Here is a 15,412-nt window from a genome sequence, read left to right on the forward strand (position 1 = left end):
TTTATAAATATATTATAAGTACGTCGCGTCACAAAGAAATAAAGATTCAATAAGAATTTATTCCAAGACAATACTTCTTAAAAAATTAATCCCGCAGCAGACAGATTTGAGTTCATTTCCTTGTGTTGTTACTGTTTTATTTTATTTTTGTACATAAACCCTAGTATGTTTTTCACTTATTCTGTCTCTTGTATTACTGAGTCTCTTGAGCTGATTATTCTAGCTGGTAAATTCAACAGCAAGTGTTTATAAAGTACAAGACAAAGGATACTTTCTTTACGCAGCGCTTAGTGATAGAATTTTATATGCCAAGCATTTATATATTCCCTCCTTGATTTAAATTTAATTTTTTTTTACTCATTTATTTACTTGCTGTTTTTTAGACGCTATACTTTGTTACAGTTTATAAATGTTAATTTTTATCCGTTGCAGCTGCCATAGACCGAGAGACAGCCTTTTCTCCTGGAGTTCAGGCTTCGATAACTTCACAGGATTCATTAACTGGGGCTTCCTTCTTCTTGGTCTTGGAGGTGTACGACTTCTACTGGAAAATTTTATCAAGTAATTATAACAATTATATTATAATATACCAAAGTTAATTAAAATTATCAAATTTCATAAATTTATTCATCGTTTTCTTATAAAACTTTATATATTTATTTTAATCAACTTAATAATTTCTAATTTTCAAAATTAGCATTAATTTTATAGTTCTAATACTAAAAATTCGACGAATTTTTTTTTTTTTTCTAATACTCGCCCATTTTACCTCAGTTTCAATTTTTTCAGTTTTCATTTAAATAATTCAGATAATAAATTCTTGAAAAAAAATATTTTTTTTGTTTAAAAAATTTTGCTTCCATTTATCAAGATTATTATATAATCTGTTTGATCTTGGATAAGATGAATTGGTCTTGATTAGACAGATATCCCGCTGAAAAAGTACATAGACCAGTATAATGAGAAAAAATTGATCGTTTATTATTTATATATATATACATTTTTTTCATTTCATAGTATGCGTATATATATTTTTTTTATTTATTTTTTATTCAACTCTATCTGTTTTTTAACACATGTTACAATCACTGGCAACGTAATTGCTCTTCGTTAGATATAGAAAACTATAAATATAAAAAATATATGACCAGTAATTGCTGAGTACCGAGAGAAATGACAAATTGTATGTGACTATAGTAATATTCTCGCTGATAATTGCAATGAGATGTGACGACTTTTCAGATTTAGATTGAAGTAATAACGGTTGTTTTATTATGTCCATATTCATAGCATTCGCATAGAGATGCATAAATATAAAGAAATACTATTTCAATTGAATTGAATACTACTTTACTGTGAAAAAATCACGTAACCTTGACAAGTCAGTAGTAAAGTCCAACCTCTCCGCTTCGCGCTCCAAGCGTGCAATGATTACAGTGTTAAGGAGTTGCAGTTTCCTTGAACGTAAAAAAAAGTGTAATCCAAATTATTACAGTTAGAGACATCTCTACTCATACTAGTGACTAATTTCCACCAAATGTATAGTAATTTGCCTCACTAAATGGTTCAAGTGACCATTTAGTGTAGTTGCTAGGACCAAAAGTGTGGTGTCGATACTACAGATTTTTTACTCCAGTCGATTAGTAGACATAACTAGCCCTACTGTAAATACTGTTGTCATCCCAACAAGAGATTGGGCTTCGAGTGTCCTCGGTTTTTACTCCCACTCTGGATGTTTTACGTGTTCAATGTTCTCCCACTTTTCTGTACGCATGCGCCGTTCATGAATGTTCGGTAGTGGGGACAGTTTCCGAGGTCTGTTCTCTTACTGAGACCACAATATATATTGTCATTCAGATTACCACAAATGGAGGTTAGAACCATTTTAAAAATCGCAGCTCAATGTCTTATGGTTTACGCCACTGGCAGTTACACCACAATCTCGCTTCGCTCGGGCGCTAATGATCCTCACTCGTTCTCGTGTGACACAACGCAACCTGTCGGTTCATTCTGGAACCGACTCATGCCATAATCTGTTACTTATCCAACATATCACAAATAGTTACTTCCTCCGTGTAAATAATATGATTGTCTTCAAGTTTTAATGTGTGTGTAAATTATAAGACAGTTTAGCTGTCAGTCAGTCTGTATAAATTAATAAAAAATCTCAGTGACCCTTAGTAAGCGTCTATGTTAAAGTATTGAAAAGCTTTAGTTCAAAAATAGAAAGTCTAGTGTTCGAGTCCAAGTCTCGGCGCAATGCCAAAAAATGGCTATAAGACAGGAGAGGGGGGGGAAGGACTACAAGGAATATAAATATTTGAAACATATTTAATTGATCAGTTGAGTAATACATTTAATTATCAATTGATTTTCTATGAATCTGCTTGTAGAATTAATAAAAAAAAAAAAATAAAAATTTAACTGCATTCTACAGTTTAAAATATAATAATAGTTTATTATATACTCGTTGAAATGTAAATCTGATGTTATCGTAACTGGTTATAAGAAGTTATATACACAGTAAGGAATTCTCTACAGTAGTTAACCGTCGTCGTATAGTTCTCTTGAATATCGGTGTGCCCGAGGCTCATACTGTCAATTAAATTGAATAAATATTAGTTTTATACTCCACTTTAAATCTTATACAGATTAATTTTCTCGATTTTACATAACATCAATATTTAACCATTTGATTAATATTAAATAAATTAATTCAAGTTGATGAATAAATATGGCTGACTATCTAAAAAATTCATATAGGTTCAATGGACTACCTTATGGATTTTCATGGTAGTCTTATATTATAATATAGCGGAAAATCTAATTGGATCTTTATATAGTAAAAGAAGAATAGTTTTCTGACATAATAAATATTTAAAAATAAAAATCTCAAATGAAATACAAAAATGGGTATCGCTGGATGTAAGTATTTTTTTTTCGAAAGGAAAAATAATATTGAGAAATAAATTCCCTTGATCCCAACACAATGATGAAATAAGAGATCTATTCCTGTCGACGGATGTTGAGTATGTATACATTCGTCAGCTTCATTTTATTGTATCTCAGGTCTTGAAAAATCCCTTGAGAGTATAATGTTTATTATTTACAAAGGAGAAATCTGATAGCATTGTATATAAAAAATATATATATATCTGTAAAAGAACAAAAGATAATAAAGCTAGATATTTAAAATATATAAGTACCAGTATCTTTTCATGAGTTCTTTTTATTTTCTTGGCTTGTTATTTTCATTACTTTGAAAATGGCTTCCATATGTCTGGCTATTTAATTCATAAACTGAATAATTCATTATTTTTTGCCCCGTTCAAGTTGATATCGACAGAATATTGATTGACTTCCGGTTTGTCAGTTTGTTAATTGACATATGGTAAATAGTATATGATCACAAATTACGGTTTCTATTTTCGCAATCACTGATTTATTCTCTACTTTTCTCAATAAGTTATAACGGTGGAATCTCTTTAATTTTTACGTCGTAGAATCTACATAATGTGACTCTCCATAAAGTGGCTCTCTCCTTAAATTCAACAAGATTCACTCAATAAACTTAACAATCTTTTGACCATTTAAAAAAGTCGTAGTGGCGGAAAATTTTAAATTCTCCAAGTGTATCTATAATTTCATGTATACATAAATTGTAACTTAAATAATGAATATTTCAAGATTCAATTAAGACTATAATTCATTTTTTTTTATACATTACGCATTTTACGATGCAGACCTGCGCAAATAAGACACGACTGTTGGTAAGCGGGGATCAAAGATGTTTAAATTTATGGAATGGTTCTGGCCAGGACCGTTAACTATGAAAATTATACTGCCCCCCCCCCCCACGTTGATCCCATCCCATCGTTACAAAAAAGTGGGAGAAGTGCCTTTTACTGCTGTGCATTCTGTAACTTTGATTTCCGGAATTTCAAGCCCCTCATTTTCAGTTAAAAAATTTCCGTTGGATAAAAATGAGGAAAGTGTTGAATTATGGACTACTTGGCGCCTAAATATGGGACTACCTGAGCTACAAAGTATCCCTTCTTCTACTAGATTGTAATGAAATCTAATTAGGCTGTAGTGGAATCTACTGTAGTAGGCACAAATTTGACGGTCTATGCCCTTGGGAAAGAAACTACCCTATCAAAAAAATCTTATGGGAATCCAGCCTAGATTCCTGTGGGTTCCCACATGGACTTTTCGGATGGATTCCCATATGGTTTCCTATAGGAATATCAATCTGTTTTTTGTGTTCCACACTTTCCCATATGAGTTCCTATCCAATTCAATGTGGATTGTTTGATAGGGTCGTCATTTTCAATTTGTCAAAGCGCTGTAGTCTGAAATTGGCAAATTTCAGTCAGTTGAGCGGACATGAAAACTCGTAATTTAAATTCAGATCATATGAAAATTACTATTACGTAAAGTGAAAAATTTACTACAAATAACCTAACAAGAGAATATCTCATACATTGCTTCTGTTCATTGCTATGAATAATGATGGTAAAATTATTCATATATATTTAGCAGGGGTGTAATATACTCGTGTGTTGGCACAATAGCCTAGGGCCAACTAACTAACGCATTTCAAGTATTACTCTAATTTTCGTTATGGTATTAAATAATTCAAATATTTCTGACCTTATTTATCACTTGTAATGCGATATTACAATTAGGGTACTAAATAATATTCATTTTTTTCTACGAATCTACCGGTTGTACAGTTTGTTCAATTGAAGTGGATTCGTACGTTAGATTTATTTGGAGGCCTTGAAAAAAGCCGTTTTGGTCTTGAGAAAGACCGTTGAGTTAAACGTTGATAGTTTTGAGTATTCTCAAAACATAAACAAGTGAAATTAGTAAGTATTCACTAATTTGAAGTGTTAATCGAACGACTGTTTGGAATTAGTGGTTTGATTTGCACATTGAATTAGTGAATATTCATTTGTTTCACTTTTTTATGTTTAGAGAGTAGGCATTAGTTTTTAATGAATCGGTCCTGAAAAGAACCGTTGAAGTGGATAGTATCTTACGTGACTTGAAAAGTTCATGTAGAATAGCCCTGATAAGAGCTATCCGAATTGACAGTAATCTTACGAGACCCGGAGGTCTTGTTGACTAGCTCTGAAAAGTGCTAGTTCAACGATAGCCCTGAGAAGAGCTATTTAAATTGAAAGTCATCTTACGATGACCCGGAGGTCTTGTTGACTAGCTCTGAAAAGTGCTAGTTTAACGACAGCTCTGAGAAGAGCTATTTAAATTGAAAGTCATCTTACGAGACCCGGAGGTTTTGTTGACTAGCTCTGAAAAGTGCTAGTTCAACGATAGCCCTGAGAAGAGCTATTCAAATTAAAAGTAATCTTACGAGACCTGGAGGTCTTGTTGACTAGCCCTGAAAAGAGCTAGTTCAACAATAGCCCTGAGAAGAGCTAATTTATTGATGAGATGTAGCTGGCGAATATTCAAGCCTTGCTCGCTTGAATATCTGTTCCTGGTTATCACTGATAGCCTTGCTCGCTACTAGTAGAATGTTCTTTCCAGTCGGATTAGCGAGGATTAACTGCGCTCCGCGCATTGTAGATGCCCTCTTTTTATACCCGAGAGGCAGGTTCTAGAATGTTCTGGGGACTTTCAGTTACTGCAATCCAATGAGATGGCTGTATTGAGAGTAGAGGGGATCGAGTTACTGCGGTCCAATAAGAAGCCTGGATTGGGACTGGAGGGGGTAGAGTTGCTGCTGCAATGCCTTGAAGTGCTGAGAGCAAGCAGTCTCTCTCCATGGTCCGCGTGAAGTTAATGAATTACGGTATTTCTCCATGGTCCGCGCGAAGTTGATGCCCTACTTTTGAACAATTTTCATTTGTTATACGTTGTTTTTAATTATGTTGTTACAGATATGGAATAAGAGTGGATCCTTGGGAATGGTTTTTTTTTCTGAGCGGCAACCAGGGTGGCGGTGAAGAATATCCATCACTTTTGTTGATTTGTTGTAAGTATTTATTCATGTATTTTATTTCAAATAAATTTCGAAATTTAAATGACATCACTTGAAATATTTTAATGACTCGTCAATTTTCGAATTCGAACTTCGAATCGAATAGTAATATTAAATCTTATCCGAACACGATTCATACATTCCAAAATTTGTAATATATATCAGTAATTTCCACTCATTCATATTTTTTCCAATTAAATAATTTAATTTCAACAGTTACTATCACAGGTTTCTTGTCTAAATTCCCATATCGTACATTCCACACATTGAATCTATCTCTCTTTTTTTTATAACCCTCTACTATCTCTCCTTATCTCTCTCCATTTATCTAGATCGTACACCAGTACGTTATATCCTGTCAGTTGAAGAAAAACCCAAAGAAATACACATAAAATAAAAAAAATTGTTTCACGTGCTCTTGTGGTGTCATGAAAAAATTCCAATAACATTTATCGTCACATCAGCTAAAGGGTTTTCGTACATTCAACATTAGTCATGTGCACATGAAGAAAATAAATAAATCCTAGTTTTTAAATTTAAATGGTTGCTTTTTTAAAGTAAATTTATCTGCTAGCAAAAATAAGTTCTATCGACTTTATTATTGAATTAAAAATAAATTCAGTACAATTATTGACAAAAAATAATAACAATAATTTAATTTTTAATATAAAAATATAATGATCTGTTTTTATTATTAAGAGTTAACAAAACAAATATTTAACGATATTTTAGTGCACAAATTGCTCTGAAATTTAATGGTTTAAGGTATTGAAGAATAATAAAAAATAAAAATACGTCATCATTTTATTTGGGAAACATTTCAATGTGAGCTAGTCGCTATTTTCACCGTTTCAATTCACTTGTTTTTTGTTATATATTTATATATGTGTATATGTAGATATAAATTTTATTATATATTATAGTGGCATTATATTACTCTATATACTCACATTCACATCCCGTCTCGTTTTTAAAGCCACGAGTTTTCCCATTTCTATTGTCGTTCTCTTTGGACCACGAAATGTCAAATGGACAGGTCATTATCACGTATTTCATTTGTACATTTTATCAAATAAAATGTAAATATAAAATAATAATAATAATAAATGTTATTATTATTATAATCTGCTTTACGCGATTCATGAGCATTAATAATCATGTCTGAAAAAACGTCATAAAATTCAACTAGGGGATGTACGAATTCTGAAAATTTTAAATTTAGCAGAACGAACCAAATGGAATAATTCCAACGAATTATTCAAAGTATTAAAAAAATTCGAATTGGAACGCTAAGTAAACTGAAACCAGTAATGGGACCCGATGATATTTACTTTTGACTTAAGAAGACTACCTTATTCATATGTAACGCATTTAGGATCACTTTTTTACCCCACTTTCTTATGTAACAGATCGTATTGAATTATTAACCCCCGTACGCTATCCCCCGATCTTCAAGGCCTGTTTAGGGTAAAGTAATACAACTTACTGGCAAAAAACCTGTGATTAGGACTAGAATCTCAACAGATACATGGAGTAATTATTCTTGTTTGGAATGCTATGGTGTTATAGTAGTGTCGGACCATGTTGGCCACCTGTCGGAATTTACAATAAATCAAGCAAAATTACTGTAACCATTGGAAACTTTACTATGGTTATAGCAATTTTTGCGTGTGTTTATTTCCGACAGGTGGCCAACATAGTTCGGCACTACTATGACAGTATAGCATTCAAAACAAGAATAATTTCTCCGTGTACTTGGCTGAGGGCATCTATTAGGAATGTGCAGAATAAAGAATTTTTTATGATACCAGCATCAAAACTTGAAGTTTCAGTGTCACTACAGTCAGTCAAAACAACTTAATTTCTGTCCAATGCCACGAACGAATATTAGCAAACGTGTAAATTGCAAATGCCTTCAGTCAGCGGGCAGAAACAACCTTGTTTAGTCCATTGGGAACAAACAAATAATGTCTCTGCCCGCTGACTGAAGGATTTCGAAATTTAAACTCTGATACTTGTCATTTGCTCAATAGTAATTTTAGACCATTAATTTTATTTACGTAACTGACAGTTCTGACTTTGTGATTAAGTTTTATAAAAATTAGTGTGAATAGTGAATAGTGTTTATAGTTTCTGCTTAATTATAAATTGCAAATGACAATTTACGCTTACGCTAATAGTTGATTGCACCATTGGTCTTAACTTAACTTGTTCCTGACTGGCTGCTGACAATAAAACTTTAAGTTCCAATGCAGGTAATCGTTTTGTTTCATCCTTTGTCACATGATGTACTATTTCTTTCATTTTAATTGTAAGTATCGATGCCACGATATTTTTTCGGCCTTTCTGGGCCAAAATAATATAAATTACTGGCGGGACAAAATGGAATTAGTCTGATAATCTCCACAGACAGATGCTCTGAGCGCTCGTCGTAAGTATTTCGATTGCTTTGATTACAATCTATTGACTTTCAATTGGAATCAATAAGTTTCAATCGGAGTTTTTAATCAGAGCCGAGTATACTTAATGTTGAAGTAGTTTAATATCTTATTAGCAAAACTATACTGTAGATAACGCGTTACAAGATAAGACATTAAAAACATCAATTTAAACTTATAAGCCGTGTTTATTACATTTTTTGTCATGAATATTATAATTTCTACAATATTTTCTACGTGTAGTAAATTAAGATCTTTTCATTTTATTCAAAAAATAATTATCTTTAGATTATCATGAATATCACATTTATTATTTTTATTTACTCTGGCATTTAACGACAATCATTTATATATATAAAATTCTGTGACTCTCTTACTCATTTTTCATTCGTCTTTTATCTGTGCTTATAATTATTTTGTCATTACATTATGAAGTTATGAATGTATGAAAAACGTCTTTGACGTAGCATGGAAAATTTTAACTACGAAGAATTTGCTCTAGAGTATTAAAAAAAAAAAAAAAAATTAGTTACTTCTTTATTCCTTTATCCAGTCTTTTAATTTTTGTGAGTGAGTAGAATGTCGTTGAAGAAGCTCCTGGCAGTTGGGGCGAAAACATCAAGTCAGTAATATTATCTCTTTGCACTTTCGTGTTATATAAGCTCTTTAGTAAGTACAGTAGTAGGTTCATTAAACAATCTACAAAGTAATTCAAACCTTTGCTAATTGTCTGATTTTACAATTTAATTATTATGTATTTTATCACTTATGTTCCTTTGTGAAGATTTATATAGAATAGAAACCTATGAATATATTATGATTGCCGTCGTCATTATCTAAAACAGTTACAAAATTAACAATTGAATATTTGCCTGTTTATTAGTAGATTTTATTGAAATCTAAGTATTGCATTGTTCTCATGATGGAATCACGAAAAAAAGAGCTTCGTCGTCATAACTAAAGACAGGATAACGAAATTTTTTGTTATCACGGCAAACATAATTAGCTTACATCAGTAACAAATTAATTTCTGTAGTAACAAATGGAATCGCGTCGTAGTTATGACGTAGATTTGTTACACGCTGAGAATTTTATGGTAATGGTTACTATCTCATGGTGGTAAAATTAATTTTTTTTTATATACATATAGATATACATCTATGCAAATATATACACATATACAAATATGTATATATACACAATCACTTATAATAATGTATATGATTGACTGTACTCTCTTAAAATGAACCAGTGAAATTTCACTGATTTTCCAGTGAAATCCACTGATTCTCCAGTGAACCGAGCGTTCACTGGTTTAACCAGTGAAATTCACTGGTTCAACCAGTGGACTAAGATGATCGCTTGGCTCACTGGTTGAACCAGTGAAATTCACTGGTTAAACCAGTGATACGCCGGTGTACTACATAAATATAAACACAATAGGTTAGATTAATTTTATTTTATTATAAACGTTTATTTATAAACAAAGTCAAGTCAAACAAAAAGAGTCTTAATAACAATTATATTTAATTAAAAATTATTTTGTAATAAAATAAATAAAATTTATTAGGATTTATAAAAATTGAATTTGTTTCCATTTTCAATGGGCTTTTTATATTGTTCAATTTTAGAATTATGTCATTCATTTTTGAGGTTAGCTCCAAGCTATTGAAATTACTCCAAAGTTATTTATTTTTAAACTCTGTAAAAATTGTGTCATATAATTATTATTGTTATATAAAAGTTAGTTAAAATATGACATGAAGATAATCAATAAATATTACTTATTTATTGACATAATAAAACACTTAAATATACTCATGTACAGAATGCTGCTGTACCCGCGCGCTTACATATTTTTAGTTCACTGGTTGAAACCAGTGAGCGTGACGTTCACTGATTCAACCAGTGAAATTCACTGGTTCAACCAGTGAACTTTTAGTCACTGGTTAAACCAGTGAACTTCACTGGTTGAATCAGTGGAATTTCACTGGTTCATTTTAAGAGAGTATGCATGAATTTTACATACGCGATGGTAACTATTGCTATCTGTAATGTGAGTGATTACGATTATTGGTGAGAGTGATTTAATAATCACGAATAATTTCGGGGATAGTAATAGTCAGAATCATATGATGGTTTTTAATAGCATTATTGTAAAAAATTCTAAAATTACTATACAGTATGGTAACTATTAAAAATCCTCGATGAGAATCATTACCATAAAATTCTCAGCGTGTACTGTAAGTCATTTTAGCTTATGATTACAAAAAAAAATTTAAATACTCGTTCGTCAGATCAAATCCTAATTAAGTTGTAGATGGAAATTCAGTAGCTCCACATTGTTGAAATTTAGCTTACTGAAGGGCCAGCAAGCAGTTGCTTAAAGACTTGGGCCCCTATCCGGCAACTGGTTGGGAAGTGTAGAGAAGGGCTGACGATGCCTAGTGAGGTCCTTACTTTACACCTCTCATCTCACTAAACACTTATACTATCATAGTTACTGCTTTTCGTATTATTTTTGAACTCATTGTACATTGATCACGTCTAGTCAGTACATCTATTATAAACATGAAACTTAGTATATTAATCAAATATAGTCAGTTCGTTTGTTATAAAGTCTAGTCGTATTTATAGAATCAAATCTGTGTAAATTTGTAATGAAGCGAGTTGAGTGTTATATTGGGAATCATTGACACCAAAGCTATTTCACCGGAAAACCACGTTAAGCTACATCGATAAGGAAAATCAATGGCCACACTGTCATGCAGGAAGTCTGCTACTAGCAAATGTTGCCACGAAATATTTACCGCCAGCAGTAAGTGGCGTATGTATATTTTATGTTCTCGTTATACTCACTCTGCATTACGTTATATTTCCAAATGGAATTCAATATTATTCTACATATTACAATTAAATTAGTGAATAATTTGTCTATAAAATGTTCGAGAGTATATTACGCATTGTATTTTGAGTGTTTTTAGGGCTTAACGCCTGTCTTTTTCCGCATAGACGACTGTTCGCCGCCATTGAATGAATTTCGTTGAAAGGGGAAATTATATGTTCTAGATTTAGTTAATTAAAGCTACGCTTATAATTAACGACCAAACAAAACCCTTTCATTTCACAATTACTGGTGTCTTTTCCTTTTAGTTTAAAATTATCTTACTAAATATTTCAGGCCGCGTGTTACAGTTACAGAATAAAAGAGCAACAATAATTACAGTTATCTAAACTATCTAATCAATCGTTTAATTACTTAATTTATCAATTACTTAGCAACGCGGGCTTATATTAGTTGACACGGACCAATACAGGTACCACCGTTATACTATACTTTGATAGCCGTAGATCTACAAGAAGAAACGTAGATCTTATTTTTTAAAAAATCAGATCTTTGTAGACTAACTGTAGATCAACGTAGATCTTAATTATTTATCTCAGAATAATATATCTTAATTAGTCAAGTAGGTTTCAAAAATACCATTAGTTCAAAAATTTATATATGTATGTGTGTATTCATGAAGTAAAGTGAGACAAAGTGAGACACCATTTGTTAACAAAAGCAATTTTTTTGCGTTACAAATTGGTGTCTCATTTTGCCCAACTCTTTTATATATGAACAGTTGAATAAATGAATTAGAATTGTCTTCAAAATTGGTGTGGATTTATTATATTGACAACAAGTTGGGACCATAAATAAAAAAATATCGAGAACAAATAGAATAAATATTATTTCACTCGATAAAATTTTATTTATTAATAAAATATTTCACTTTGCATCCCTTCATAACGTAAATTGGAACCACTGCGTAATACTTTACACTCTATATTATTTCTTTTTTTATCATACAGTTCGAAATATCTATTTTTTTTTCTTTCTACATTTATTCGATTTTATGTTCGCAAATAATATTTTAAAATGAAACCCCAATGGTACGATTGGATGATTGCGGGTTAAAACTGTTTTAAAGCATTAGCTAAAATGCGGTCATGTATTTTACATTATAAATGTCAAAAAATATATTTTTTGTAAATGAATATAGATACATTACTTTTTTTTATTTTTTTTTACAGATTCAGTCGTACCCGTCACTCTTTGTCTATTGATCGAAAAAGGCTTATCACTAGTAAGTAAAATTATAACTATAATATATATTTATTTTTCTTAATTTAGTCATATTAATTTCAAGTTAAACTCACGTTAATTTCGTTCAATACAAAAATCACGATCAAAATTGTGCTCAAATTTTGAAAAACGCTCGTCCCAATATATCATCCCCAAATATTTCCTTTGTTCTCAGCTTATGCACGTAAAAAAATGATGGATTTGAGATCACTACACTAAATTAGGAATAATTGAACTACACTCTGTAGTCATCGTATTGACAAATGGAGTAGCATAAATGACACTGTATCAGATTAATCTCTACTGTAGTAGTTTTATTTATTATTCGAACGGGGTAAAAATTTGTAGGCTCAGTAACTACTCAATGTAGTATCGAAAACTCACCCCGTGGTTTCTTTAATCACACAATTTTATAAAAATTTTTTGGTATTACTATTTTTGAAGTACACAATATCACATAATTTGTACAATCTACGGCAATGTGGGGTAAAATTACTGACAAACGAAAACGACAAGGCCACATTCAACTTTTTTCCCTTACTGTGTGGATATACTAGCTCCACAATTGTAGTTATAATTACTACATCTTTAAATGTGTCAATTATAACCTTTAAAATTATGTGCTTGTATTTTGTATCAACAAAAATTAAATATCCAATGAAACTGTGTTCGTAATACAAGAATTAATTTGTCATAACGATAATTCACAATGAAAAATAAATATCATGACGTACAGAAAAAAAATCTACTTTTAAAATTTTTTGCATGTGACATTCCGGATTAATTATTTACAAATCCATTTTAATATATTTAAAAACTCTTTGTGCGAACAATATGATATAAATTAAAAAATTTTTGAAACTTTTTACATGCCATAAAAAATAATAAATATCAATTAATATATATTTAATAAAAAAATTAAGGATAAAAAATTTGAAACTATGATGTGGAGTAATTAGAAACACAGCTGTCATTTACTAAGGAGTTGTTTGAACCAATGACAGTAGCAGATGTTACTACAGTTTGTGTACCACAATAGGCTAGTAGTGATTACTAAATGTGTAGTGGTCCTATATATTACTAGTCAGTGTAGTATATCTATCCCCGATTGTGGTAATTTAACTACACTTTTTTTTTTACGTGAGGTTCTTGAAATCATCATCCTAGTTTTCTGAGCTTCAAAATACTCTAATAATATTTTCAAACTTCGAAATCTATAGTTTTGTACCCTACATAGGATAGGGGGAGAACAAAATGGGAACCCCTTTCTTTGGTAACACGATTTATATCATTTGTAACAAATTTCGACGTATAACATATTGTTTTCTCATTTCCCAGGATATAATCACACATGGACCGGGTATTATTTTCCATGTAATAAATTTGCTAGTAATGGTTTTGATGCCAATGGTACTCATTCATGTGAAGGATTCAGGATTTAGTTTGAGTAAGTAGTCTATCTGTTTGTAAGCTTTACTGATTATCATACATACATATATACATGACCTATCATTTCTATCAGACCGTCAAACTCAGTACTTACAGTTGGTATAACATAACAGAGATTATAGAATGAGTAGATTTTGCAGATGATAGTGGCTAGTAAACAGCTAGTAATGTACGAATCGCTAAAAGAGAGATAGTTCTATATGTATATGTATATACATATATATAGAGTACCGAATGTTAGGTAACAGACAGTTGAACGGCGGCTATGTAAATGTAAACGGGCATGTGGTTTACCAAAGTCTCCTTGCTCTCGTATTCCGGATATTTCAACGTGTTATGTAGAGAGTTTGAGCTTTTGCGTCTAGAGAGGGTCAATCGTACCGCGTCTATTGTATCAAGAAACTTGTAACTAATTTCCCTAAATTGAACCTCCGACCAACCTTGTAATCCCTTGTCTCTCGTTGCCGCGTATGCGAATAAACTAATCAAGTAAACGGTTAATTTAATAAACCGGTAATTACTTTTTTTTTGTTACCGTGCATATAATTTATCTCTGGTGTAGACTTGGTGAATTATTCGACGGTAAAAAGTGTTAATTGGTGGAATAGGAATTTTAGTTAGAAATTAATTTTTTTTTTTTAATTAACAGAAGTTTAGTAGAATTTAAATTAATAAAAGCTATTAATCTACAGAAAATTTTTATCAAACATTAATTGAAAAGTTTAGTCGACTTAATTTTTTGGGGTTGATTATGGCAAAGTTTTATAGAAATTGGGTCATAAGACAATTCTAATATTTTAATTTCAATAAAATCTACTAAAAATTGTTTTTTTTTTTTTTTCAATTGACAAATTTGTTCTGACGAATTTCACTCGACTGTTTTTTTCCTGCAATAATTTATCAATTTTTATTGCGCCAATAAGAAAAAGTTTAAATGTTGCACAAAAAAACTTCTAACTTTTTTTGGTATTTTAAACTTTTTTATGTATAGCTATACATTTTATACAATATATGTCATTCGCGTTTACATGCAAATGCAATTACTTGACGTATCCCGAGGTAGTATAGTTGGACACGTCACATCTGCTTGATACACGTCGGTACGAATGATAGAGTGATGCGTAGCCATATATATGTATTTGTGTGTATATATATATATGTATGTATGTTTGAATTTAACTATTAAAAAACACTCTACAATTGTCATGCTGTTTCAGTAAATCTATCTCTTAAATGATTTTATATTTTTGTTAAAATTTGAATATAAAAATTTCGAGTATTTATTTTTATCACTAACAAACTAACTAGCCGAATAAAAATATAGAGCAAGATAAAAAAAAACATTTTATCAATACCTCGCAAAGAGAAGAAAAAAAAATAAACGTTTGA

General features: G+C 31.0%; 1 protein-coding gene across 1 annotated transcript in view; it reads left to right on the top strand.

Annotated features, from left to right (window-relative positions):
- LOC130672678 (diacylglycerol O-acyltransferase 1) overlaps positions 1-15,412 on the top strand; it is a 97,931-nt gene that overhangs the window by 8,082 nt on the left and 74,437 nt on the right. The window contains exons 2-5 of the mRNA XM_057477349.1: positions 433-561; positions 5,907-6,001; positions 12,523-12,575; positions 13,913-14,021. Of these exons, the coding sequence (XP_057333332.1) occupies positions 433-561; positions 5,907-6,001; positions 12,523-12,575; positions 13,913-14,021 (386 nt within the window). The remainder of the gene's footprint in view (positions 1-432; positions 562-5,906; positions 6,002-12,522; positions 12,576-13,912; positions 14,022-15,412) is intronic.

This window comes from Microplitis mediator, chromosome 8 (genome assembly GCF_029852145.1).
Source record: "Microplitis mediator isolate UGA2020A chromosome 8, iyMicMedi2.1, whole genome shotgun sequence".
Classification (NCBI taxonomy): domain Eukaryota; kingdom Metazoa; phylum Arthropoda; class Insecta; order Hymenoptera; family Braconidae; genus Microplitis; species Microplitis mediator.